Source organism: Meles meles, chromosome X (genome assembly GCF_922984935.1).
Source record: "Meles meles chromosome X, mMelMel3.1 paternal haplotype, whole genome shotgun sequence".
In the NCBI taxonomy this organism is placed as follows: domain Eukaryota; kingdom Metazoa; phylum Chordata; class Mammalia; order Carnivora; family Mustelidae; genus Meles; species Meles meles.
In genome coordinates, this window is record NC_060087.1 from 91389233 (window position 1) to 91415661 (window position 26429).

A 26429-nucleotide genomic window follows, 5' to 3' on the forward strand; every position below is an offset into this window, starting at 1 on the left:
GATTAACTAGAGGACATTATGCTAAGTAAACTGAGTCAGACTGAGAAAAACAAATACCATATGATTTTGCTTGTATGTGATATCTTTAAAAAAACACAAATGAATAAACAAACAAGCAAAAAGCAGAATCAGACCATTAATTCGGAGAACAAACTAAGGGATGCCAGAGAGAAAGGAGGTGGGGAGATAGGCAAAATGAGTGAAAAGGAGTGGGAGACACAGACTTGCAGTTACAGAATGAATGAGCCATGGGCATAAAAGATACAGCATAGGGAATATAGTCAATGATATTGTAATAGCATTGTATGGTGGTAGATGGTAGCTACAATTGTGGTGAGCATAGCATATTGTATAGAGAAGTTGAATCACTATCTTTTACACCCGAAATTAATATAACATTGGATGTCAACTATACTCAAATAAAAAAAAATTTAAGAAGCACCTTGTCTTAGTCAATTAAGCATTGGACTCTTGATTTCAGCACAGGTCATGATCTCAGGATCCTGAGATGGAGCCCTGCTTTGGCTCCTTGGTCAGCAGGCAGTCTTCTGGAGATTCTCCCTCTCCCTTTGCCCCTCCCCACTCAAATAAATAAACCTTTTTAAAAATTTAAGGAGGACTTTTTATGGTCTGCTAATGAGTTTGGACTTGCTCCTGTAGGATCTGAGCTTCTCAAACTATAGTAGGAGATGGTGTGCAAAAAGATAGTTGAATTTCTAAAATAAACATTGCTAATCTTGAAGTATCAATTTTATCTAAATACTTTTTTAAGCTAATGGAAATATGGTAATATACAATTTTGCATTAAACACATATAATAAGGAATAGAATTCTAGATGATTATGAATTATTACAATAAAAGAAGGAAAAGTTTCAACTTGCACTGAGCTGATTCTAACTATACTCCAAACTTCTGAGGCTATTTCAGGTGGAAAATTAGAGAAGCAATGGTAATTATGAGTCAATGAGTGTTGGAAACAAGGAAAGTATGATCAGATTTTCATTTTAGAAAGATCACTTTCTCTGCAGTTGGAGAATACATTGGAAGAAGATGAGACAAGCAGCCAGACCAGTTGGGAGTAATAATAAGTTACATCAGAGAGGAGAGATGGAGAAGAAAGATATTTAGAAAGCATACTTCACATGGCTTAATGAATGAGTGGATATTCAAAATGAAAGAAAGTAAGCTATTGATAGTGCTGACCATGATTCTGCCTTGGGCAGCTAGTTAATAATAAGATGGAGAAGTTAAAAGATTAGCAGAATTGGGGAAGAAAAGGCAAAAGTTAATTCAAAATTTTTAACATACTGATTTTGAGTTGGCTATAGATTTCCAATGGATATACTGAGTAAATAATAGTAAACATGTACTTCCAACTCATGGAAGAAATCTAGACTGGTAATCTAGCTTTTGAAATTGTAATAATATTGGTGTTCATTAAAGCCATGGCATGAATGAGTTAACCCAAGGAAAGTAAAAAAAAAAACAAACAAACCAACCAACCCAAGGATAGTGAGTGGAGTGATAAGAAGAGTTCTGAGAACAGAACCCTGGGGCGGGGAACTATTTTCAAAGGTTTGGTTGAGGAAGAAGAGCCTGCAAAGGAGACTGAGAAAGAGTAATCCTAAAGGTAGGGGAAGAAAATCAGGAATGAATATAGCCACAGAAGTCAAGAAAGGAAAGGAAGGGAAGTTTTAGGTAGAATGGAGTGACCAACAGTATCAAGTGATACAGAAGATGGAGTCAGGTAGTGACGAGGTATATAAATTGAATTTGACTGTTTAGAGAGATCATTAAAGTAGTTTCAGACAGATTGCAACAGATTGTAATGGGTTGAAAGTTCCCACTACAGTGAGATAATAAAATGCATAGTATGATAGCTGGACAGCCCTTAGCCAGTACTCCCAATAACAGCACAAAAGGGAGAGGTCTTCACTTTTGGGGAGTCCTGTGTCAAATCTACCCTCAGGACATTAAGAATTTTCATCCACAATATGATTCCCATCCCATGTCCCCTAGAAAAAGGATACCAATTAACATAGTACCCTATACCCAATGGGGAAAAAATATGGTGGTTTGTTACAAGTTAAACTTTGAAGCCATCTGCCAGCCAAAGATTATGAGTCATTGCAAAAAATTGCATTAGTATAGACATTATTTGGGCATGGAATAGAAATGGGCCTTAGTTTGTGGTCTCTAGCATGGTTGTTTAGGCCCTGTAAAATATATTGAGACACTTTCCCCTTTCCTTCTCTGTGTCATCCTATGATGTATTTTTTCCCCTCTATTAACCTACTCATAAGGGTTAAAGCTGGCTGTACATGTCTCTCTAGCCACTAACACCCCTGTAGCTGTGACACCATCATAAGTGCCGCCTTTTAATCCAGGAAACCATGAAATATGTCACAAAGTACAAAACCTAGTTACTCTAACCTACTTAATAGAAGCAATTGCCCCATTCAGGCAGGGGGAAGATATTTCCCATGTGGCTTTCTGTGTGATAGTGGAGGCTCTTTGTGAATATGTGTATAGAGGCAGGAGATTTTCTGTAGGCTCTAAGGGTGGTCTTGAGGTCTGGGAGCCCTCAGGCCATATTTCTGTCCACGTTTTTATTTGTGCACCCATAAAGAACAGATCTTGGAATGACCCAAGAATAGTTGTTCCTCAGCCTCTCATGAGTGATGGGCTCTATGGGAGGTCTGTAGCTATGCACAGAAATTCTTCCCCAAGATGAAGTTTAGGGACCCCATGATTAGAAATGGAAGCATGAAGAAACATGTGTCCCATATAAAGGTTTTGGAGTTAGTTATTCTTGTTATTTGTTCTGCAATCATGAAAAAGATCCTTAAGTCCTCAAATAACTCCCCATTGAATTATGCCACCAGGCACTATTCCTTTGGGTTAAGCATATATCTGTCTGAATCTCTTACATCCCCATCTCTCTCTCTCTCATTGGGGAAGCTACTCTAAAAACATACAGTTAGAATAAGAAGGGAGTAAGTGGGAGTGTTGGAAGTTTTGAAGAGAGCCAGAAAATGTAAATTTGGGCTGCTGAGGTCAAAACTACCAACTCTGGGAAGGTCTGGTTCAAAATTTGCTTGCTTACTTGCTCTCTGTACTCAGTGTGTGAGCTTAGGCAAGGAAACATCTGCCAAAACCAAGAAAGCATAGAACCGCAAGTGTCCTTATCCTTGTCATTCAGGATGAAACTGGGTATTTGTTCATCAGGAAGCAGCTTAGTACATAGAAAGAAGTAATTTGGGACTCTTTTAGGGAAGAAGACAAGACCCGAGTAAGCCAGGGGTTGATGCTGGCCTGAACGTCAAGTATTTCTGCACTTTTAGCACTGTGAAAGTGGGAAAGCTCCTGAAAGAAGAGTAAGGGAAGGGAGTGGAGATCATATGTTGTTAATTAGAAAAGAAGGAATGAGAAGAATGCCACGCTTTAGCTTAAGTTCTCCTTGTAGGTTGATAACAAGCCACATGTAAAGTTTAAGATGAGCATTTTCAAACTCATCCTTCTGCGCCACTGGAGCAGCTCCAGCTATATGGTAAAGAAGCAGATGTGGCAAAAGAACAGGGTGTTTCCGGCTTTGAGTTTCAAAGGGTCAAACAGAAGTGGAGATTTGGTCCTTTGGTCTTCTAAACACTGAAGATTGAAGGGTTTGTGGCTCTCTGGGGCTGTATTTTTCAGTCTGCATCAAGGTCCTGTTTTTTCAGGTGTGACTATAGGAGAACAAAAAGAGAAATCAGGTTGGGTAGGCCCTGTGAGGCAAGAATGTGGGCTTTCTCAGGTACAATGGCAGAGATAAAAGGCCATTCCCGAACATGCCAAGAATCATTGGATATTTCACTGAAATTGCCTCTCTGGACTCCCAGATAGGACAATCTCCAAGTCTCCAAAATAGAGAAAGTGTCTTCCCTGGATAGAAGACTGCTATATACCTAGATCTCCTCTGGATGGAAAAAAAGAAGGAAGACGCTTGATTGGGTATGCCTTTGCCTAGGGAGAATATAAGGAATTTTAATGACTTCCTGTGTAAAGTCTTGAGGGGCCTTGGGTAGCCAGTAAAAACAGGAGGCATTTCAGTTGATTGGATTTATGTTTCTGAAATCAGGAAACAGGCCAACATGGGCCTCTGTTTAGCTCCGTTCCATGGATTGGAAGTTGGAATGCAAGGAGATGCCGCCTCAGATTTCATCCTGTAATTAGTGGCCACTCTGCCCTTTTGACTTTTATCTAGTTACTTAAAAAAATCATATATATATATATATATATATATATATATATATATATATATTAGTCCTCTTTGGTGACATCGGGGACTGAAAGGAGGTCTAGCTTCCATGGATGGAATGATTAAGTCACAAAAGGATTTCCTTCTAGCCTGGGACAGTATTTCTGTAGGGTACAGTGATTGAACCATATGATCTTGAATATTCATTTCAGAAGCTCTCTTATATAAGAAGCACAAAGGACATTCTGGAGCTTCTATTTTCCATTTGCTGACCAAATCTCTAGAGTTTAGACTATTTTATCTTACACTAATTTCTTCCTTGTCTTGTATAAAGAACTTGACACTTAAAGTTAGTCCAGGATTCCAGCTTGGGCTTTGCACAAACTAGCTATATAAACTAAACAGTTTACTAAATAAGAATAACCATTGATTGTATGTTTACTTACTATGTCAACCCTATGCTAAATACCTTGCATAGATTATCACATCTTACCCTCACAACAAACCTGGAAGGTAGAAACTATTTTTATCCTCACTTGAGGAAGCTATTGCTCCTCAGTTGAGAAAATTCAAGTTTAGTAATTTACTTAAGGTCAATGGCTAATTGGTGGCAAAGTCCAAACTGGCATTCAGAACTGTCTCCAAAAGCTCATGGTCATAAACACTACAGTAAACTGTCTCCACCCCCATGTACACTGTACCCTTTGTGTCCTGGGTCCTTGTAAAATAGAAATAATACCTTGAATAATACCTAGTCTGTCTTCTTCAAAGGAATGTTTCAAGGATAAAATGAGAGAATAGCTATTTCATTTTATGAACATTTATTGAGTGTTATGGGAGAGACGTTGTTTTAGGGTTTGGGTATTCAAAAGTAAATAAGATGAGTTTCCTTCACTCTATGAGATTATCATCTGGGTATGAAACTGCCTTAAAAAAACATGAAGCACTGTACAAATGCCAATTTCCTATGATACTGTTTTATTGCATGTACAGTTAAGGAAAGTTAATAGCCATAGGTACAGCATAAGCTAGGGTAAAAATCCCACATGGCTTTCAGCTGCTCCCTACAAAATTTGGCAACCAGCTGTTACCAATCCCCATTGAGAAGGAAAAGAGAGGAAACAGGCAATAATTTGAAATGTGACCATAATGTAATGTGACTGTTGCTTTTTTACAAGCTTATCAGGACATGCATATCCAAAGGAGTAGTATCCCCTTCAGACTAACACTTTGGGAGGCTAAATCCCTGTACATTTATTGCAATGATGTTGCCATTGCTCAAAATGATTTTTGGCACTCCTCTTTAGCAACTGAGTTCAGAACCTGCAGCACATTTGTTTGAATATCCTCAGTGGTGATAAATCTTTGTCCTTTGAGGATGGATTTGATTTTAACAAGCAGCAAAAAGTCACTCAGAGCCAAGTCTAGAGAATAAGGTGGGTGATCAAGCTCAGTAATAGAGTTTTTAATTAAAAACAACCACTCCCTCTCTTCTCCATTTCTTTCCCTGTCCACCTTCATTCTACCTGCCCCTCTCTCCATCTCTCCAGCCCTGCCCTCCATTCAAAGTGTGACTGTGAACCATTAAGACCACTTTTCTTGCATGGTTCATAGCCTAGTGTAAACAGAGGTTAAATGACTACTGCCAAGATTATAAGATTAGGTAAGAAGCAAGTTAGCATTAGACCCTGTGTCTCCTGAAAATCACAGCATGAGAAACCAACTAACAGAGAAACTTGATGACAAAGGGGCTTAATTAATGGAAATGGATACGCAAAGGACCATGGGTTGGTCCTTCATCCCTAAAGGTCTTTCCAAATCCTTCACAGATGACATAAGTATAGTGCTGCTTGATGGCAACAAGAATTCCCTGTGATTTGGTACTTCGCTTCGGACAAGTCCAACTGGGAATCTGCCAACATCTCTGAAAAATGACTTTCCAAATAGGGTATAAGTGGAAGGAGGTAAGAACTCCCTACTTCTTATCCACTCTGGAAACAAAACAACAGCAAGACTGTAAGAAAGCCAGAGCTGTCCCTGAGCAACATTGTGAAGGCAGAAAAATATGCATCCTTGGCAACCACTTTTCCAAATCTGTACCCCTTCCCCATCACCACCTTCTCCCTATTTTCCTGTTTTCCAGTGAGGGTGAAGTGTGTCTGATTTTTGGATTCCTGCTAAAGGGCTATACAGATCATCTGCATTTTTAGAAGAGAGCATCAGGGCTGTGATTTTCCCAAAGGGAAAGAGATCAGACCAGCAGAAACTTCTGATGTACCAATGAGGGAATACTTTTAGGCAAAGCAAAGGTATGACAAATCACCCCATAGAGACAATATCTGCCACTCTTGTGCATGAACTTATGCCTGGAGTGAGCTCTATTGTAGGCTGCTTTCCCTCAAGTGCTGGGCACTATTTGAAGAGCTGGACTTTGAATTATAGAACTTCAGAGCTGCCAAAACACCTAGAGAGGAAACAGTTTCCTCATTTTGAAAATTGGGGCCTAGGAAGGAGCCAGGGTGTGGAGTGGCCTTCTCTCAGATCACACAAGGAATCGCACAGCCCCATGTGGGGCTAGAGTTCAGGTCCCTGGCTTCCCACTACACCAGAGCACACTGCAGTGAACACCTGACCTTTCTCAGGCATCTTCTGGCCAGCAGTTGTTTGCAGAAAGCCCAGCTCCTCATTCAGCGTAAACCCAAGGCTTTTTGAAGTGGGCCACTGTTCTCATGCTAGTTACCTCCGGCTATTAATAGAAGATACTCTTATGTTTCCCAACGAAAAAAAGGGAGTGAGAGAAATGTCAAAGTCCTACACCCTTTCCTGAGACCCAATATCTTCTCTCTTGAGGACAAACAATCCCACTGGGAACTCAGGAACATTGCTTTTAAGCCCAGGAAGCCAGCATCCCTTCCACAGCAACTCAAGTTTGTATTTGCTGTTGAATCCCCAGGATGAACTATTGGAGAAAGTATTCTACCAATTATGTTTCCGTGGGGCCCAGAGCACATGGTCTTGATTAGAATGAGCAATAGCAAAGCAGATTTCCCCCTGTGAAGGTCTGAAAACAACTTGAAATCCAGCCAATATTGTTCTAGCAGCCAATGCCTGGCTTCCAGCTGCTGCTTGGTAAAATTTCCAAGCTCAAGGAGATGATACCTGGTGGGGTAGGTGGAGATACAGAAGGCCAAGCTAGGGAGGAAGAGAACCAGAGAAGGACTTAGTTAGAAGTGTTATGTTATGGCTTTGCTCAGCCCCTCTGTCCCAACTCCAAATCCCAACACACCTAGGCAGAGCTGATTGCCAACCCATCACAGTATGGGGCTGCATGGTGAGACTCAGTGGATACTAGGTCAATTCCTACCTCTTATACAAAATCTTCCCAGACTATTATATCTCACCAGGAAGCCTCCCCAGTCTCTCAGAACTTATAGTAAGAATGCAGTTTCTCACAATTGAATACATCTCTCCACCATTATGTCCAGTTTTCCAGTATCCAGTGGGTATGTTAACCTTTTCCTCCTAGCTATAATGTGTAGTTCTTGAGATCAGAATCTGCTTTCTCCTCCTTTGCATAACCCATAGTGACTCATTCTGTTAAGGCCTCATAGGTGATTGACCACAGGGGAGTCTGGAAAGGGCACAGAAGTGCAAATGGTCCCTTCAGCTTTTGCCAGTCTTTTCCACCCAGGTTGCCACTCTGAGGTGCAGTATTCTGGGAAGGAAGAACATGAGGAAAGGTCAGCTCCTGAAGAGGCTACTGGAAAGAAGCTAAGTTGAGGATAGGTGAGTAGGTGAGTGCTTTAGTGGGATGTGGCAGTGAGGGCAGGCAAGTTGGGCACAGGTCAGGGAGAAGGACATTAAGAGGAAGAACAAAACTCCCCCCCCCCAATTTTTATCTAGAGATTACCTTGCCTGGAGGAAGATCTGTGAGAGACGAGGAAAGTTACAAGGAATCTAACTTCTTCAATCCAGATTTGAGCACTATAGTCCTTATTTGGGTACATATGGGAAGCCAAGCTTTGCTGCTGTAGCTGTTTATGTGTGTGTGAAGGGGTGTGCTAGGGAGAGGAGGTTAGAAAAGCTAAGAACCTCATGAATGTGTGTGTGTTGTGTGGGGGTGTGTGTGTCTATATATTTTCACTTTCTTTTTTTCTTCATACTGTGTCCCAGCTTGGATGCTACTCAACAAATTAATGCCTTTGTCACATCTTCTCTGAAATGTCACTAACAGGTCCCAATCCACACAGCTCCTGGCACCAATAAGATGGCATGAGAATAATATGTTGACTGCTACATGCTAAGTGGAAACACATGACATATCAATCAAACAAGAATCAGTTTTTCCTCTAGGATGCAGAGCACTAGTAGAAAGGGAGCCCCAAGCTAGAGGCAGAGAATTGAAAATAACACCTTCACAGACAAGCTGGAGAAATAAGTTGGTTTCTGGTTTGGTTTTTCTTTAGTTGTGCCAGGAATTTCTAAAGTACCTAGAAAATTAAGAAGTGCTCTGACTCTTGAGGATTCCTGCAGGACTTCCCAGAAATCATAACAGCAAAAATGGTTCTGAATGTTTTCTGGGCAAGTGTCACATACTTCAGTGAGATTTCTTTGCTGGATCTTATTAGCCTGACCTGTTGAGGCCAGCAACCTATCCCATTCCCTCAGGCTGGAGCTCTGAGCTGTCCAAACTGCAACCAGATTCTCTATCAAGCAGAGAGGGTGACCTGATCTTGAAGGCTTACCTCTCTTGTACACCCCTAATGCCCTCACACGAGATGGCCCACTCAACACTACTTGCATCACCACCAGCAAACCCAGAAGTAATGAGTTTGTGGCAGCACAAGGAATAGAAGTTAGACAAAAGGGAATATTTACAAACATTAATTAAGGGAATTTCTAAAAATTTATTTAAAATAAGTGTGCTGTGGCATCTGCCTGAAGTGGCTTAAATGTGATTGTTTCTTCTTGTCTTTGGATCTTGTCATGTAAATGTCCTCCTCCTTAGAGATCCAGAGGAAAATCAACTTTAAGAGGGGTAATGCCTTACCCCTCATTGCCCTCTTCTCTGCCACTTAAGCTGTTTTGCTCCCCTGCTTGTTTACCTTTTAACCCTGATGGCTTTGTGCTTGTTGAAGGTGGAAGGCAACACTGGGAGCAATTTCAAGTGTGGGTACTCTAGTTTCAGGAATTCTTAGAATTTGAGTCTATCTTGGTGGAAGTGTTGAGGTGGGCTGGGGGCACCTTTAGGTGTATCTGTATGTTTCTTCAGTTATCTTGTTTTCTTTGGGAGGAAGTAGACACAGAGTTACACAGGCATATGCATAGACACACACAGCCTTCCCAAATAGGCTTAACTACTCTAAGGAAGCTGAACAATAGAACTACAACATTATAATGAAGGGCAAGTGGTCAAGGAAAACTAGTTTAAAGTTTTCTGTATAAAATAGTTTTTTTAATAGCAGTACTAATGACAGAATTTTGGAGGTGAAAGGGATCTAGAAAAAACCCAAATCTGTTCCAGATCTCCTGCCCTTAGTTCTTTAGAGATGTGTTTATTTCCTCTCTGTCCATTGAAGATGTACCTGCCACTTCCTTTCAATGTCACCAGAACCAGCACAGTTCCTCATAATGTTGGCCTTTAAGTCTCCCCTGTTGCATTAAGTGTAATGGAGATACTGGGTTGCTGTTGTCTGGTGTTTCAACTGAAACTTTTATCAGAACTCCACAAAAGCTGTCACCAGAGGGAGAGACTATAGCTGACTTGAAGGTGGAAACAGCAATTTGGGCCAATAGGTAAGACAGTAGGACTTAAGAAATCCAGTTGTCCAGGGACACCTGGCTCAGCTGGAAGAGTGTGAGACACTTGACCTCAGGGTTGTGAGTTGGAGCCTCACACTGGGTGTAGAAATTATTTAAATAAGTAAGCAAACTTTAAAAAAAAAAAGAAAGAAAGAAATCCAGTTGTCCATCCCCAGGTTGAGGTGCTAAACTGCATGAGGGAAATTAAATACTTCTATAAATCCACTTAGACTTTACATCTGCTATACGTTCTTGAAATTGTCCTAAAGTCCATGTGGGTATATTTAGATAGTAGGATAAGGCATACAAGGGCAGGGAAGACCTCCTGCTTCTTAGGTTCCTGCCATAATTCCAATGCTGTGAATTTGCCAGATATACACATTCTGGCTATCCAGCTATGTGCAAATACGATCTCAATACAGCTCATTGTCATAACTCAGGGACACACGCAGGGAAGGTTTGCTCTATTTTATTTAATTTCATTTTCCCTCTCTTCTCCTTCCCTCCTTTCTCCCCTCTCTACCAGTGTCTATCTTTCTCTCTCTCTCATTCTCTCTTTCATTTTTTCACTCTTTCTTTCTCTCTAGTTCTTTTCAACACCTCTTTTTTTATATTTATTTTTATTTGTTTATTTACAGCATAACAGTGTTCATTGTTTTGGCATCACACCCAGTGCTCCATGCAGTACGTGCCCTCCCTATTACCCACCACCTGGTTCCTCAACCTCCCACCCCCCCCACCCCCCTGCCGCCCCTTCATAACCCTCTGGTTGTTTTTCAGAGTCCATAGTCTCTCATGGTTCATCTCCCCTTCCAGTTTCCCTCAACTCCCTCTCCTCTCCATCTCCCCATGTCCTCCATGTTATTTGTTATGCTCCACAAATAAGTGAGACCATATGATACTTGACTCTCTCTGCTTGACTTATTTTGCTCAGCATAATTTCTTCCAGTCCCGTCCATGTTGCTACAAAATCCAACACCTCTTTTAAGAGCAAAAACTAAAAAGGCATTTCTTGGAAATCCGTACTGCATTCAGCATGGCTGGGTGGAAACAAGTGTACTAACTTGGCTGCAATGACTCCTGCATGGCACAGAACTGACTGGCCTGAGGCTTGGCCACCTGACTTGTCAGGTCAGGGAAGCCCTGCTGTTCTTGCACTCTGCCCTCCATTGCTTTGGCTCAGCTCACAGCAGAGTGCAGTGGCTGGCCTTGTGTACTTTGGCAAGACAGCACTGTTGTAATAGGCCAAGATGAGGTTTTCCTCAAGCCACTGTACAGTCCCCTGGGAGACTGTGGATGGTCCAACCTAGCTGAGAATTCACTTCCTCTTAAGACTTCATCAAGAAGTTGTAAAATGCTCAATGACTTCCTTAGACATTGGAAGGAATACAGCTGCTGTCAGGCTCGGAATACTCACCAAGGGAGGCTTTCCAAGAAGTGAAGTTTTCCTAGGTTAATGAAAGGCAGTTAACTCAGCGGCTTAGGGAAGAAGCTAAGCTGGATGAAGGCAATTAGCCAGAATGGGTAATAGGCATTCCCAATTTCTACTGAAAAAAACGTGAGAGGAAGTGCTCTTAAAATAAAGCATATGGGCTTTAGGGGAACTTTAAGGGACAGTCTGAATTGCTGGCAGGCAGTGGACCAGGATTGGAGGAAGACATAGACAGCAATTCCAGAGCAGATCTTTGGTAGTTTGGGAACTACATGCGCATAATTGCTTGGAGTGCTGAGACCACTCCAGTGTACTATTTGGTACCTCTGATTGAGAGGGCAACCTGGATGGGTTGGGCTATTGTGCCCAACCAGAAGAGATGTTTTTTGGTCTATTCTCAGGACAGAAAACAGGAAAATTCCTTTCTGTTTAGGAAGATTTAAGGAAAACACATTAAACAATCTGTAAAATTGCTTTTAGCTCAAGAGGTTGCTGACAATCAGCATCTGCTCAACCAAGATGCTTGTAGTACATGGGCCTGATCTAAAAAGCTGCAAATTTCTCACCCAGCATTGCTCCAGCATTCTGGTTGGGGGAGCACCTTTAGTGAGACCTAAAGATGAATTGTCTTCTTATCTGAAACAGGAAGCAGAAAGGGCCAGGCATTCTTGGGTTCTTTTTATCTTCACTCCAAAAACTCCTGCACTCTCTGCCCATCTTATGTTACTCCCATCCACTTTGTCATTCATTATTCCTTCACTCCCGCATGCCAAACCATGTTCTCTGCCATCTCTTTCCTTACTTACTCCTTAGATTATATATGTATTGCTAACTATATATAACTGGAATGTGCATTAATCAGAATATGATAGGCTATAGTACAATAACAAATAGGCTCTTCTTATATCTCCGTGACATATAAAATCTGATGAGAGTCATCAGGGGTTCTCCTCTATAACTTGGACAACTTGGAAATCCGAGCTCTTTCCATTCTGTGATGGCACCATTTCAACATGAGTTCCAAGTTCTCTGTAGCAGGTTAAAGGGGGGCTAAAAATATTTTAAAGACCCAACTACAGAGAAGTATACATCATTTCTTCCACATCCCATTGGCAAGGATGCAGTCACATGGGCCCTCACCCAACTGCAAAGAAGGATGGGAAATGTAACTTTCTCGTGAGCCCAAGAAAAGGAAAATAAAACAAGACTTGGTAAACACATAAAATTGTCTCTGACAGAATTTATGCCTGTGGTTTCATGCCTCCTTTTTCATCTTGGTGTCTGTTCTCTAGGGGAGCACCTTACTTCATGGGCCCCCACACAAAAGGATGGGTATCACCATCTGGTGAGCATGAACATTATCTCAGAGCTAACCTAGTAACTACAGCATGGCTCCCCCATGGTCATAGTAACATGTGAAACTAATCTGCCCCTTTCTCTAGTAGGAAAATGGGATGTAATATTTATCTTACAGTGCTATCAGTATTAGAAATACCATAAGAGAGACACAGGTAGAAAAGGGACACCTTTACAATCTTCACTTTGACCCATGAGAATTCATGACCACTAGGATGAATCCAGAAGCTCTCAGGCTGGCTTCTCCAGGATACAGTGAAATCTGTAGGATCTTAGAGTGAGCTATTCCCTGATAAGTGGACTGACAATGGTTGCCTGGCTGTCACTGTCAGCCTGAGTATATATATTTCACCCTTCTGATGAGACTGATAGGCATGCCTACGTGGGGGAGATTATCTGGGTCTTCCCAGAAGAGTAGTAAAGATTTCATTATATAGCAATAGAAAGTTCCACAGAGCTTTTTTTTTTTTTGGCGATTTTTTTTTAATTTTATTTATTTTTTCAGTGTAACAGTATTCATTCTTTTTGCACAACACCCAGTGCTCCATGCAAAACGTGCCCTCCCCATTACCCACCACCTGTTCCCCTAACCTCCCACCCCTGACCCTTCAAAACCCTCAGGTTGCCCCAACCTCCCACCCCTGACCCTTCAAAACCCTCAGGTTGTTTTTCAGAGTCCATAGTCTCTTATGGTTCGCCTCCCCTCCCAATGTCCATAGCCCGCTCCCCCTCTCCCAATCCCACCTCCCCCAAGCAACCCCCAGTTTGTTTTGTGAGATTAAGAGTCATTTATGGTTTGTCTCCCTCCCAATCCCATCTTGTTTCATTTATTCTTCTCCTATCCCCCTACCCCACCATGTTGCTTCTCCATGTCCTCATATCAGGGAGATCATATGATAGTTGTCTTTCTCCGATTGACTTATTTCACTAAGCATGATACCCTCTAGTTCCATCCACGTCGTTGCAAATGGCAAGATTTCATTTCTTTTGATGGCTGCATAGTATTCCATTGTGTATATATACCACATCTTCTTTATCCATTCATCTGTTGATGGACATCTAGGTTCTTTCCATAGTCTGGCTATTGTAGACATTGCTGCTATAAACATTCGGGTACACGTGCCCATTCGGATCACTATGTTTGTATCTTTAGGGTAAATACCCAGTAGTGCAATTGCTGGGTCATAGGGTAGTTCTATTTTCAACATTTTGAGGAACCTCCATGCTGTTTTCCAGAGTGGTTGCACCAGCTTGCATTCCCACCAACAGTGGAGGAGGGTTCCCCTTTCTCCACATCCTCGCCAGCATCTGTCATTTCCTGACTTGTTAATTTTAGCCATTCTGACTGGTGTGAGGTGATATCTCATTGTGGTTTTGATTTGTATTTCCCTGATGCCGAGTGATGTGGAGCACTTTTTCATGTGTCTGTTGGCCATCTGGATGTCTTCTTTGCAGAAATGTCTGTTCATGTCCTCTGCCCATTTCTTGATTGGATTGTTTGTTCTTTGGGTGTTGAGTTTGCTAAGTTCCTTATAGATTTTGGATACTAGCCCTTTATCTGATATGTCGTTTGCAAATATCTTCTCCCATTCTGTCAGTTGTCTTTTGGTTTTGTTAACTGTTTCCTTTGCTGTGCAAAAGCTTTTGATCTTGATGAAATCCCAACAGTTCATTTTTGCCCTTGCTTCCCTTGCCTTTGCCGTTGTTCCTAGGAAGATGTTGCTACGGCTGAGGTCGAAGAGGTTGCTGCCTGCATTCTCCTCAAGGATTTTGATGGATTCCTTTCTCACATTGAGGTCCTTCATCCATTTGGAGTCTATTTTTGTGTGTGGTGTAAGGAAGTGGTCCAATTTCATTTTTCTGCATGTGGCTGTCCAATTTTCCCAGCACCATTTATTGAAGAGGCTGTCTTTTTTCCATTGGACATTCTTTCCTGCTTTGTCGAAGATTAGTTGACTATAGAGTTGAGGGTCGATTTCTGGGCTCTCTATTCTGTTCCACTGATCTATGTGTCTGTTTTGTGCCAGTACCATGCTGTCTTGATGATGACAGCTTTGTAATAGAGCTTGAAGTCCGGAATTGTGATGCCACCAACTTTGGCTTTGTTCTTCAATATTCCTTTGGCTATTCGAGGTCTTTTCTGGTTCCATATAAATTTTAGGATTATTTGTTCCATTTCTTTGAAAAAAATGGATGGTATTTTGATAGGGATTGCATTAAATGTGTAGATTGCTTTAGGTAGCATAGACATTTTCACAATATTTATTCTTCCAATCCAGGAGCATGGAACATTTTTCCATTTCTTTGTGTCTTCCTCAATTTCTTTCATGAGTACTTTATAATTTTCTGTGTATAGATTCTTAGTCTCTTTTGTTAGGTTTATTCCTAGGTATCTTATAGTTTTGGGTACAATTGTAAATGGGATTGACTCCTTAATTTCTCTTGCTTCAGTCTTGCTGTTGGTGTACAGAAATGCAACTGATTTCTGTGCATTGATTTTATATCCTGACACTTTACTGAATTCCTGTACAAGTTCTAGCAGTTTTGGAGTGGAGTCTTTTGGGTTTTCCACATATAGTATCATATCATCTGCGAAGAGTGATAGTTTGACTTCTTCTTTACCAATTTGGATGCCTTTAATTTCTTTTTGTTGTCTGATTGCTGAGGCTAGGACTTCTAGTACTATGTTGAATAGCAGTGGTGATAATGGACATCCCTGCCGTGTTCCTGACCTTAGCAGAAAAGCTTTCAGTTTTTCTCCATTGAGAATGATATTTGCGGTGGGTTTTTCATAGATGGCTTTGATAATATTGAGGTATGTGCCCTCTATCCCTACACTTTGAAGAGTTTTGATCAGGAAGGGATGCTGTACTTTGTCAAATGCTTTTTCAGCATCTATTGAGAGTATCATATGGTTCTTGTTCTTTCTTTTATTAATGTGTTGTATCACATTGATTGATTTGCGGATGTTGAACCAACCCTGCAGCCCTGGAATAAATCCCACTTGATCGTGGTGAATAATCCTTTTAATGTACTGTTGAATCCTATTGGCTAGTATTTTGGCGAGAATTTTTGCGTCTGTGTTCATCAAGGATATTGGTCTGTAGTTCTCTTTTTTGGTGGGATCCTTGTCTGGTTTTGGGATCAAGGTGATGCTGGCCTCATAAAATGAGTTTGGAAGTTTTCCTTCCATTTCTATTTTTTGGAACAGTTTCAGGAGAATAGGAATGAGTTCTTCTTTAAATGTTTGGTAGAATTCCCCTGGGAAGCCGTCTGGCCCTGGGCTTTTGTTTGTTTGGAGATTTTTGATGACTGTTTCAATCTCCTTACTGGTTATGGGCCTGTTCAGGTTTTCTATTTCTTCCTGGTTCAGTTGTGGTAGTTTATATGTCTCTAGGAATGCATCCATTTCTTCCAGATTGTCCAATTTGTTGGCGTAGAGTTGCTCATAGTATGTTCTTATAATTGTATGTATTTCTTTGGTGTTAGTTGTGATCTCTCCTCTTTCATTCATGATTTTATTGATTTGGGTCCTTTCTCTTTTCTTTTTGATGAGTCTGGCCAGGGGTTTATCAATCTTATTGATTCTTTCAAGGAACCAGCTCCTAGTTTCATTGATTTTTTCTATTGTTTTTTTGGTTTCTATTTCATTGATTTCTGCTCTGATCTTTATGATTTCTCTTCTCCTGCTGGGTTTAGGGTTTCTTTCTTGTTCTTTCTCCAGCTCCTTTACGTGTAGGGTTAGGTTGTGTACTTGAGACCTTTCTTGTTTCTTGAGAAAGGCTTGTACCGCTATATATTTTCCTCTCAGGACTGCCTTTGCTGTGTCCCACAGATTTTGAACTGTTGTGTTTTCATTATCATTTGTTTCCATGAATTTTTTCAATTCTTCTTTAATTTCCTGGTTAACCCATTCATTCTTTAGAAGGATGCTGTTTAATCTCCATGTATTTGGGTTCTTTCCAGCTTTCCTCTTGTGATTGAGTTCTAGCTTCAGAGCATTGTGGTCTGAAAATATGCAGGGAATAATCCTAATCTTTTGATACCGGTTGAGACCTGATTTGTGACCCAGGATGTGATCTATTCTGGAGAAGGTTCCATGTGCACTAGAGAAGAATGTGTATTCTGTTGCTTTGGGATGAAATGTTCTGAATATATCTGTGATGTCCATCTGGTCCAGTGTGTCATTTAAGGCCTTTATTTCCTTGTTGATCTTTTGCTTGGATGATCTGTCCATTTCAGTGAGGGGAGTGTTCAAGTCCCCTACTATTATTGTATTATTATTGATGTGTTTCTTTGATTTTGTTATTAATTGGTTGATATAGTTGGCTGCTCCCACGTTAGGGGCATAGATATTTAAAATGGTTAGATCTTCTTGTTGGACAGACCCTTTGAGTAGGATATAGTGTCCTTCCTCATCTCTTATTATAGTCTTTGGCTTAAAATCTAATTGCTCTGATATAAGGATTGCCACCCCAGCTTTCTTCTGATGCCCATTAGCATGGTAAATTGTTTTCCACCCTCTCACTTTAAATCTGGAGGTGTCTTCGCGTCTAAAATGAGTTTCTTGTAGGCAACATACTGATGGGTTTTGTTTTTTTATCCATTCTGATACCCTGTGTCTTTTGATTGGGGCATTTAGCCCATTAACATTCAGGGTAACTATTGAGAGATATGAATTTAGTGCTATTATTAGCCTGTAAGGTGACTGTTACTGTATATTGTCTCTGTACCTTTCTGATCTACTACTTTTAGGCTCTCTCTTTGCTTAGAGGACCCCTTTCAATATTTCCTGTAGAGCTGGTCTGGTGTTTGCAAATTCTTTCAGTTTTTGTTTGTCCTGGAAGCTTTTGATCTCTCCTTGTATTTTCAATGATAGCCTAGCTGGATAGAGTATTCTTGGCTGCATGTTTTTCTCGTTGAGTGCTCTGAATATATCATGCCAGCTCTTTCTGGCCTGCCAGGTCTCTGTGGATAAGTCTGCCGCCAATCTAATATTTTTACCATTGTATGTTACAGACTTCTTTTCTCGGGCTGCTTTCAGGATTTTCTCTTTGTCACTAAGACTTGTAAATTTTACTATTAGGTGACGGGGTGTGGACCTATTCTAGTTGACTTTGAGGGGGGTTCTCTGCATCTCCTGGATTTTGATGCTTGTTCCCTTTGCCATATTAGGGAAATTCTCTCCAATGATTCTCTCCAATAGACCTTCTGCTCCCCTCTCTGTTTCTTCTTCTTCTGGAATCCCAATTATTCTAATGTTGTTTCGTCTTATGGTGTCACTTATCTCTCGAATTCTCCCCTCATGGTCCAGTAGCTGTTTGTCCCTCTTTTGCTCGGCTTCCTTATTCTCTGTCATTTGGTCTTCTATATCACTAATTCTTTCTTCTGCCTCATTGATCCTAGCAGTGAGAGCCTCCATTTTTGATTGCACCTCATTAATAGCTTTTTTGATTTCAACTTGGTTAGATTTTAGTTCTTTAATTTCTCCAGAAAGAGCTTTAATATCTCCAGAGAGGGTTTCTCTAATATCTTCCATGCCTTTTTCGAGCCTGGCTAGAATGTTCAGAATCGTCATTCTGAACTCTTGATCTGACATATTACCCATGTCTGTGTTGATTAGGTCCCTAGCCTTCGGTACTGTCTCTTGTTCTTTTGTTTGTGGTGATTTTTTCCGCCTTGTCATTTTGTCCAGAGAAGAGGATATGAAGGAGCAAATAAACTACTAAAAGGGTGGCAAAGACCCCGGAAAAATGCGCTGTAACCAAATCAGAAGAGACCCCAAATTGTGGGGGGGAGAAAGGGGATAAAAACAGCTTCTGAAAAAAAAGAAAAAAAAAGAGAACGAAAAAAATTAAAAAAATAAAACAAATAAAAAAATATAAAAAAGAAAGAAAAAATATATATATTTAGATGAACTAGTCAAAAAATGTTAAAAAAGAAAAGGGTAAAAGTTTTAAAAAATTTAGCAGAAGAAGAAAGAAGAAAAAAGAAAAAAAATTGAAAAAAGAAAAAAAAATTGAAAAAAGAAAAAAAAATTGAAGTAGCCGCAAGACTAAAGAATCATGGGGAGAAAGCCATGAGTTCCGTGCTTTGCTTTCTCCTCCTCTGGAATTGCTCTGCTGTCTTAGGAATTGAATCTACTTTCTCCTTGATAGATGAACTTCATCCTGGCTGGATATTTTGTTGATCTTCTGGGGGAGGGGCCTGTTGTAGTGACTCTCAAGTGTCTTTGCCTGAGGCGGGATTGCACCGCCCTTACAGGTGGCCGGACTAAGTAATTGGCTCGGGTTCGCTTTTGGGAGCTTCTGTTCCCTGAACACTTTCCGTAGAGTTCCGGAGGACGGGAATGAAAATGGCGGCCTCCCAGTCTCCGGCCCGGAGGAGCCGAGAGCCTGGGGCCCCACTCCTCAGTGCGCCCCCAGAGGACAGCACCCAATCACTCCCGTATCCCCAGCCTCTAGCCGTGCTCCGAGCTCACCCAGCCCGTGACCAGTTCAAGGTAACCCCGAGCTGAGAGTTCAGTCCTCAGCTCTGTCTCTGCAGCCGGCTTCTCCGTTCTAATTCCTGCGAGCTCTCCGACACTCTGACACCCCCGATCCTTCTGTGACCCTGCGGGGCCTGGGGCCACGCTGGCCCCGCGTGGGCTTCACCCCGGTTTAGCCCCTGGAGCAATGTCCCTCAGTGGAACAGACTTTTAAAAGTCCTGATTTTGTGCTCCGTTCCTCCGCCGCTTGCCGGGAGCCGGCCCCTCCCCCCGTGGTCTATCTTCCCGTCGTTTTAGATTCACTTCTCCGCCAGTCCTACCTTTCAGAAAGTGGTTGATTTTCTGTTTCTAGAGTTGCTGTTCTTCTTCTCTTCGCTCTCCCGTTGGATTTGTAGGTGTTTGCAATGTTTAGATAAGCTATCGAGCTGATCTCCTGCTACCTGATGTAGTCTCAGGCTGCTACTTCTCCACCATCTTGACTCCTCCCCCCATGATGCGATTTTTTATGATCTCCACAGAGCTTTTTAAGGAATGGCAATAGCTACCATTTATTGACTGCTTGCTATATGCCAATGACTTTATATGTATATTTACATCTAATCTACATAAAAATCCCCCAACTTTACAAATATGGAAAACTGAAGAGAAGTTAAGAAAATGGCCCAAGATCATACAACTAATAAGCGACCAACCTGGAGTATAAATCCAGGTCTCTCTGGGCTATAGTGGCCCCTTGGTGGGAGATAGTGAGGGAAAGTAGCATTTGGAGAGTAAGCCCTTCTGCTTAAACTGCATTTTTTCTTCCTCTGCTCCAACTCCAATTTGAACTCCCACTTTTTCCACTTTTCCTTGTCTTGATAGCACAGATCCAGAAATAAGTAATGTAGGAGAATAACTTGGTTTAGAAGCCTACAGACCATAGAGACAGACCACTCAGAAAGGGTTTTTGGATCAAAGGCAATCTTATCTATCATAAATGAACAAATTAATTTATTTTTAAAAATATGATATAGCTAGAGAGGCATGAGCAATTAGTGAAGCGACCTTTAGTTCTCAGCTAGCAGACCCCAGCATGAAGCATTCTTTTGGTGATATAATACACAGCTGTAGGGGAGTCCTGAGCTGACCTTGCTGAATTTGTAGTGGGGCAGAAGAGTAAAAACAGGATGAGGGAAGCTTCTGCCACCAATCCAGCAGTGACCAAATAGGAAACATGCTGGTAAACAAGGTTTGAACTACCAGGGAAGGCTCCCTCAGCCCCAAGTGAAGCACTTGGGCTTCAGTGGCCAGGAAATGAACTGAGGCCAGTTTGGATGGACGATGGAGTAGTGTAGGGAGTTTGTTAAAATTACAGGGGCCTGCAGATATGTCTAGTCTAACTTCCTCATTATCCCAATAAGGAAACCATGGCTCAAAGGAAAGGGGCAGAGGACTTGCCAGAAATCACACAGCTAACTAGTGTCATAAAAAAGACTAGAACTTGGGTGTTTGAACTCTAACTAGAAGGCTCTTTTTATTCTGTCAATATGTAATGCAAGCAAACAGTATTTAGAAAAGATGGGTCCTCCTCAGTGTGCACGTTTGGAAAGGTAGGGAAGAGATTATATTTTGGGAAGACTACTTGTGCTATGTTGCTTTACCCAGGGATGGTACAAGATTGTTTCTGGAAAAGCCATTTTTCTACCCATAGGACAACCCTGCTTTTAGCATACCCTCATGCCTCAGAAGGGTAATGGGAAGAACCATCCTTATATCTTTCTACCCTTTTGGTCCAGAATTTTCCTATCCTATGTCCTCACACCTGACTCTTCTGGGAAACTAATCAGTGTCACCCCAGACCAACCAGAAGTTTTCCTCCAAACGACTGAGATTGTTAATTCTCATATAGACCAGAACTTTCCAGAAACCAGTATGTGGACCAGTTTCCGTCTGTGACCATGTCTCCACTGGTCTTTGTTGAAATTACATAAATCAGGGGACACCTGGGTGACCAGCCTCAGTTGGTTAAGCGTCTGCCTTCAGCTCAGGTCATGATCCCAGGGTCCTGGAATTGAGTCCTGCATAGGGCTTTTTGCTCAGCAAGGAGCCTGCTTCTCCTTCTGCCTGCTGCTCCCCCTGTTTGTGCTTTCTCTCTCTCTCTCCAGCAAATAAATAAATAAAATATATTTTTAAAGAAATTATATGAATCAGGACAATACAGTGAGTTTTTTATGAATTAAATTTCTCTAAATTTATTCTGTCCTTTTTACCTTTTTGGAACTAAAGTGTAATATTAATTTTTTTTTAAATTTTAAATGAAATAATGAGATTTTTGCTTATAGTTGTTTTTTGTTTCACAAAATAAAAGCCAACCAACCCATGCGCTCCTAAATAAATGATTTGTACTCTTCTACAAAATTCTAAATTCTGGAAAGCACTGATATAAGCTACATAGTCTGTTTCCAACAACAGATCTCCCCTCTTCTTTAGGCCTTTTCTCTGCTTGCTGCTTATTTTCTCAGCTTTGCTTCCTGCTCTGAAAAGTAAATCTTCAGATGCAAGGAACACAGCCAGTATTAGGTTTAGTGATGCTAATGCTAATCACTGCTTTATCAAATGTTTAATGAGACGCCTAGGGAAAGGCACATATGCCATGTCTGTTTGTTAATGGAACTGAGGGTAGCCACAGAATTATTAATAAATTAATTGCCTCATGTTGTGAACCTCACACACCCCTCAGGTCCATCCTCCTAGCTATTGGCAAGATTAAAAGAAATAATTTGTTATATTGGGGACATCCCAAAAGGAAATTTGACAATGGTAAAGGGTTGGGGTAGTCTGCATGAAGGTGATTCCTTCTCATGATTAGATCTGGGAAGCAAGACAAATACAAAGCCCATAGAGGAGTGGAGACACTCCTGCAAGGCAAAAGGACCATTTCTCATAACCCAAAGTTATCTGATCTCTAATAGGCCAGTGGTAACCACAGGAGAGGATGAATGGCATTGCCATGGTCCAATAAGACTATGTGCATCAGTGTACCTTGGTGTTCCCAAGGCTAGGGTAAAATTAGGGAGATCAATTGTATGATTTCTTTTATCCATTACAGCTCTGCCATTCTGTGGGTCTATACATTATAGCTGGCTAACTGCAGTGATCTTCAGACATGATTAGACTAGTAACCCTGAACAAGGCAACATATTTCTTAAACCAGTGAGTTTTATAATCTCCTGAGTTCTACAAATTCTAGACATAGCCCTACTGCTGCTTGGTAGTTATCTATTTTGGAGAAAGAGGTGTCATTTCCCATTGTGTGGCACTTTTAAAGTAGGATAGAACAACCGAGATTCTTAACTTCCTTACTTAGTAAAATGAGGTGAGGAGTGATTAAGTGAATACTTAAAAGCATGCTAAAAATCTAACTCTATTGATCCTGATTCTGAGAAGTAGACATCAGGGTGCAATACACACTTGGCTTCCACTAGTTTTTCTGTTCTTTCTCCCATTACTGGGGTTTCCACAATTCTTACTCCAGGCTAAATACCTGATCTCCACCCTTGCAGTGCTTCTTCACTGGTAACCCAAGAAGGAAAACAGTTTATAAAATCTGTGAGTGGGTGGTGGGGAAAGGTACTTAAATATGTAAGACTGGAGGGTGCTCTGGATGAAGGACTGAAAGTAAAGATGTTCTGTGTTCCAAAATTCTGACTCCCAGATCTTCATCCCTTCCAAAGTAAATTGGCTTGGTTAATCCCTAGCCATGAGCCCACCATGTATGCATGTATGTTATTTTTCTCAGTTGCATCTGGGACTCTTCCACTAAGAGCATTTATTTTTTAATTTTTATTTTTTAATACAACACCGTTACAATACTATTGACTATATTTCCTATGCTGTACCTTTCATCTCCATGTTATATACATTCCATAATTGGAAGCCTGTATCTCCTACTCCACTTTACACATTTTACCCACCACCCTGGACAACCATCAGTTTTCCTCTGTACTTTTTTGTACTTTATTTTAATTTTAATTTAACTTAATTTAATTTAATTTAATTTTATAGGACTCCTTCTGTTTTGCTTGGTTGTTCATTTGTTTTGCTTTCTTAGATTCCACATATGAGTTAAATCATATGCTATTTGTCTTTCTCTCTCTGACTTATTTCACTTAGCATAATACCCCCTAGGTCTATCCATATTGCAAATGGTAAGATCTCACTCTTTTTTGTGTTGAGCTGCATAAGCTTTATATATTTTTTGGATATCAACCCCTTATTGGATATATGATCTGTAAATATCTTCTCCCATTCAGGAGGTTGCCTTTTTGTTTTGTTGATAGTTTCCTTCATTGTGCAAAAGCTTACTATTTTGCTATAGACCCAATACTTCAATTTTGCTTTTGTTTCCTTTGCCTGAAGAGACATACTTAAAAAAAAGTTGCTAAGGTCAATATCAAAGAGGTTACTGCCTATGATTTTTCTAGGAGTTTTACAGTTTCAGATCTCATATTTAAGTCCTTTATTCATTTTTAGTTTATTTTTGTGTATAGTATAACAGAGTAGTCTACTTTCATTCTTTTGCATGTAGCTATCCAATTTTCTCAGCACCATTTAACGAAGGGATTGTCTTTTCCCCGTTTTATATTCTTGCCTCCTTTGGCATAGATTAATATTATACAATCCTTATCCTATTATACCAATAGCATGTTTTACAGAACTAGAGCAAATAATATTAAAATTTTTATGGTACCACCAAAGATCCTGAATAGCAAAAGCAATCTTGTGACAGAAGAACAAAGCAGGAGGTATCACAATCCCAGACTTCAAGGTATACCACAAAGCTACAATAATCAAAACAGGTACAAAAATAGACACATAGATTAATGGAACAGCATAGAGAACTGGTAAAAATAAATCCATGCTTAGATCTTCAATTAATCTATGAAAAAGAAGAGTGCTTTGGGAAGTTATGGGCATTTTAACAATATCAATTCTTCCAACCCGTGAGCATGGAATATCCTCATTTATTTTTATTTTTTTAAGACTTTATTTATTTATTTGACAGACAGATATCACAAGCAGGCAGAGAGGAAGGGAAGCAGGCTCCCTGCTGAGCAGAGAGCCCGATGCGGGGCTCAATCTCAGGACCCCGGGATCATGACCTGAGCTGAAGGCAGAGGCTTTAACCCACTGAGCCATCCGTATGCCCCCTCATTTGTTTTTATTACCTTTAATTTCTTTCATCAGTGTTTCATAGTCTCAGAGTATAGGTCTTTCACCTTCTTGGGTAAGTTTATTCCTAGGTATTTTATTCTTTTTGGTGAGATTGTAAATGGAATTATTTCCTTCTTTTCTCTTTCTGCTACTTTATTATTCATGTATAGAAATGAAAGGCATTTCTATACATTAATTTTACAACCTGCATCTTTACTGAATTTATTTATTACTTCCAATAGGTTTTTTTTTTGGTGAATTCTTTAGGGTTTTCTATGTATAATATCATGTCATCTATAAATAGTAACAGTTTTACATCTTCCTTACCAATTTGAATGCCTTTTTTTTTCTATTCCTTGTCTGATTGCTGCAACTAAGACTTCCACTATTATGAATGATGAAAATGGTGAGAGTGAGCACCCTTGTCTTGTTCCTGATCTTAGAGGAAAGCTCTGTTTTTCACCATTGGGTATGGTGCTAGCTCTGTGTTTTTCATATAAGCTCTTTATTATGTTGAGATATGTTCGCTCTGAACCCACTTTACTGAGAATTTTTATTATAAATGGATGCTGAATTTTGTCCAGTGCTTTTTCTGCATCAATGGAGATGATCATTTGATATTTATTTTTCATTTTGTTTATTTAGTGTTTCATAGTGATTAATTTGTAGATATTGAACCATCCTTATATTACCAGAGTAAATTCCATTGATTGTGGTGAATGATACTTTTAATGTATTGTTCGATGCAATTTGTTAATATTTTGTTGAGGATTTTTGAATCTATCGTCATCAGGGATATTGGCCTGTAGTCTTCTATTTTTGTAGTGTCTTTGTCTGGTTTTGATGTCAGGTTAATGTTGTCCTTTTAGAATATATTGGAAGTTTTCCTTCCTCTTCTATTTTTTTTAATTGTTTGAGGAGAATAAGTATTAACTCTTCCTTAGATGTTTCATAGAATTTACCCACAAATCCTTCTGGTCCTAGACTTTTGTTTATTGGGAGTTTTTATTACCAATTCAGTTTTGTTATTAATAATCAGTTTGTTCAGATTTTATACTTCTTCCTGATTATGTTTTAGAAGATTCTATGTTTCTAGAAATTCATCCATTTCTTCTAGGTTGTCCAATTTGTTGGCATGTTATTTTTCATTATAGTTTCATAACCCTTTGTATTTCTATGGTGTCAGTTGTTATTTCTCCTCTTTAATTTCTGATGGTTATTTATTTGGGTCCTCTCTGAGAATTTTTTTTACATTTTTTTTAAAGATTTTATTTATTTATTTGATAGACAGCAGAAGTAGGCAGAGAGGCAGGCAGAGAGAGAGAGGAGGAACAGGCTTCCTGCTGAGCAGAGAGCCCGATGTGGGGCTCAATCCCAGGACTCTGGGATCATGACCTGAGCCGAAGGCAGAGGCTTTAACCCACTGAGCCACCCAGGCGCCCCCTCTCTGAGAATTTTTAACTGACTAAGTTAACTAACTTGACTAAGGCTTTTTGTTTTGGGAAGAGGGACCAGAGCAAAGCAAGCAGGAGCATGAAAAGTCATCTATAAAATTCATGTCACCAAAAATGCTGGGTTTTATCTTCACCAAGACATCTTATCTCTCAAGATGGCATGGATGTTTGGCTTCAGCCACAACACATGTAAGCTAAAAAATGTTCATCCTGTGTTCTAGGTTTCTTTAGTAACAACATGCTTAAGGATAGGGGTCCCACATGTGTCTCAACAAGTATCTTATTAATGGGCAGCCAGCCAGTTATGTATCACATGCATTACCACCAAACATCAGGGGTCTCAAAGAACCATGCCATGCCAGTCAATGTTTTGTTTGTTTTGCATGCATCTGTTTATTTTTTTATTAACATATATTGTATTATTTGTCCCAGGGGTACAGGTCTGTGAATCATCAGGCTTACACATT

General features: G+C 40.3%; 1 protein-coding gene across 1 annotated transcript in view; it reads right to left on the minus strand.

Annotated features, from left to right (window-relative positions):
• Positions 1-7827: 7827 nt before the first annotated feature.
• Positions 7828-26429, minus strand: part of GUCY2F (guanylate cyclase 2F, retinal) — a 166381-nt gene continuing 147779 nt past the window's right edge. The window contains 1 exon segment of the mRNA XM_045994808.1: positions 7828-7953. Within this exon segment, the coding sequence (XP_045850764.1) occupies positions 7828-7953 (126 nt within the window).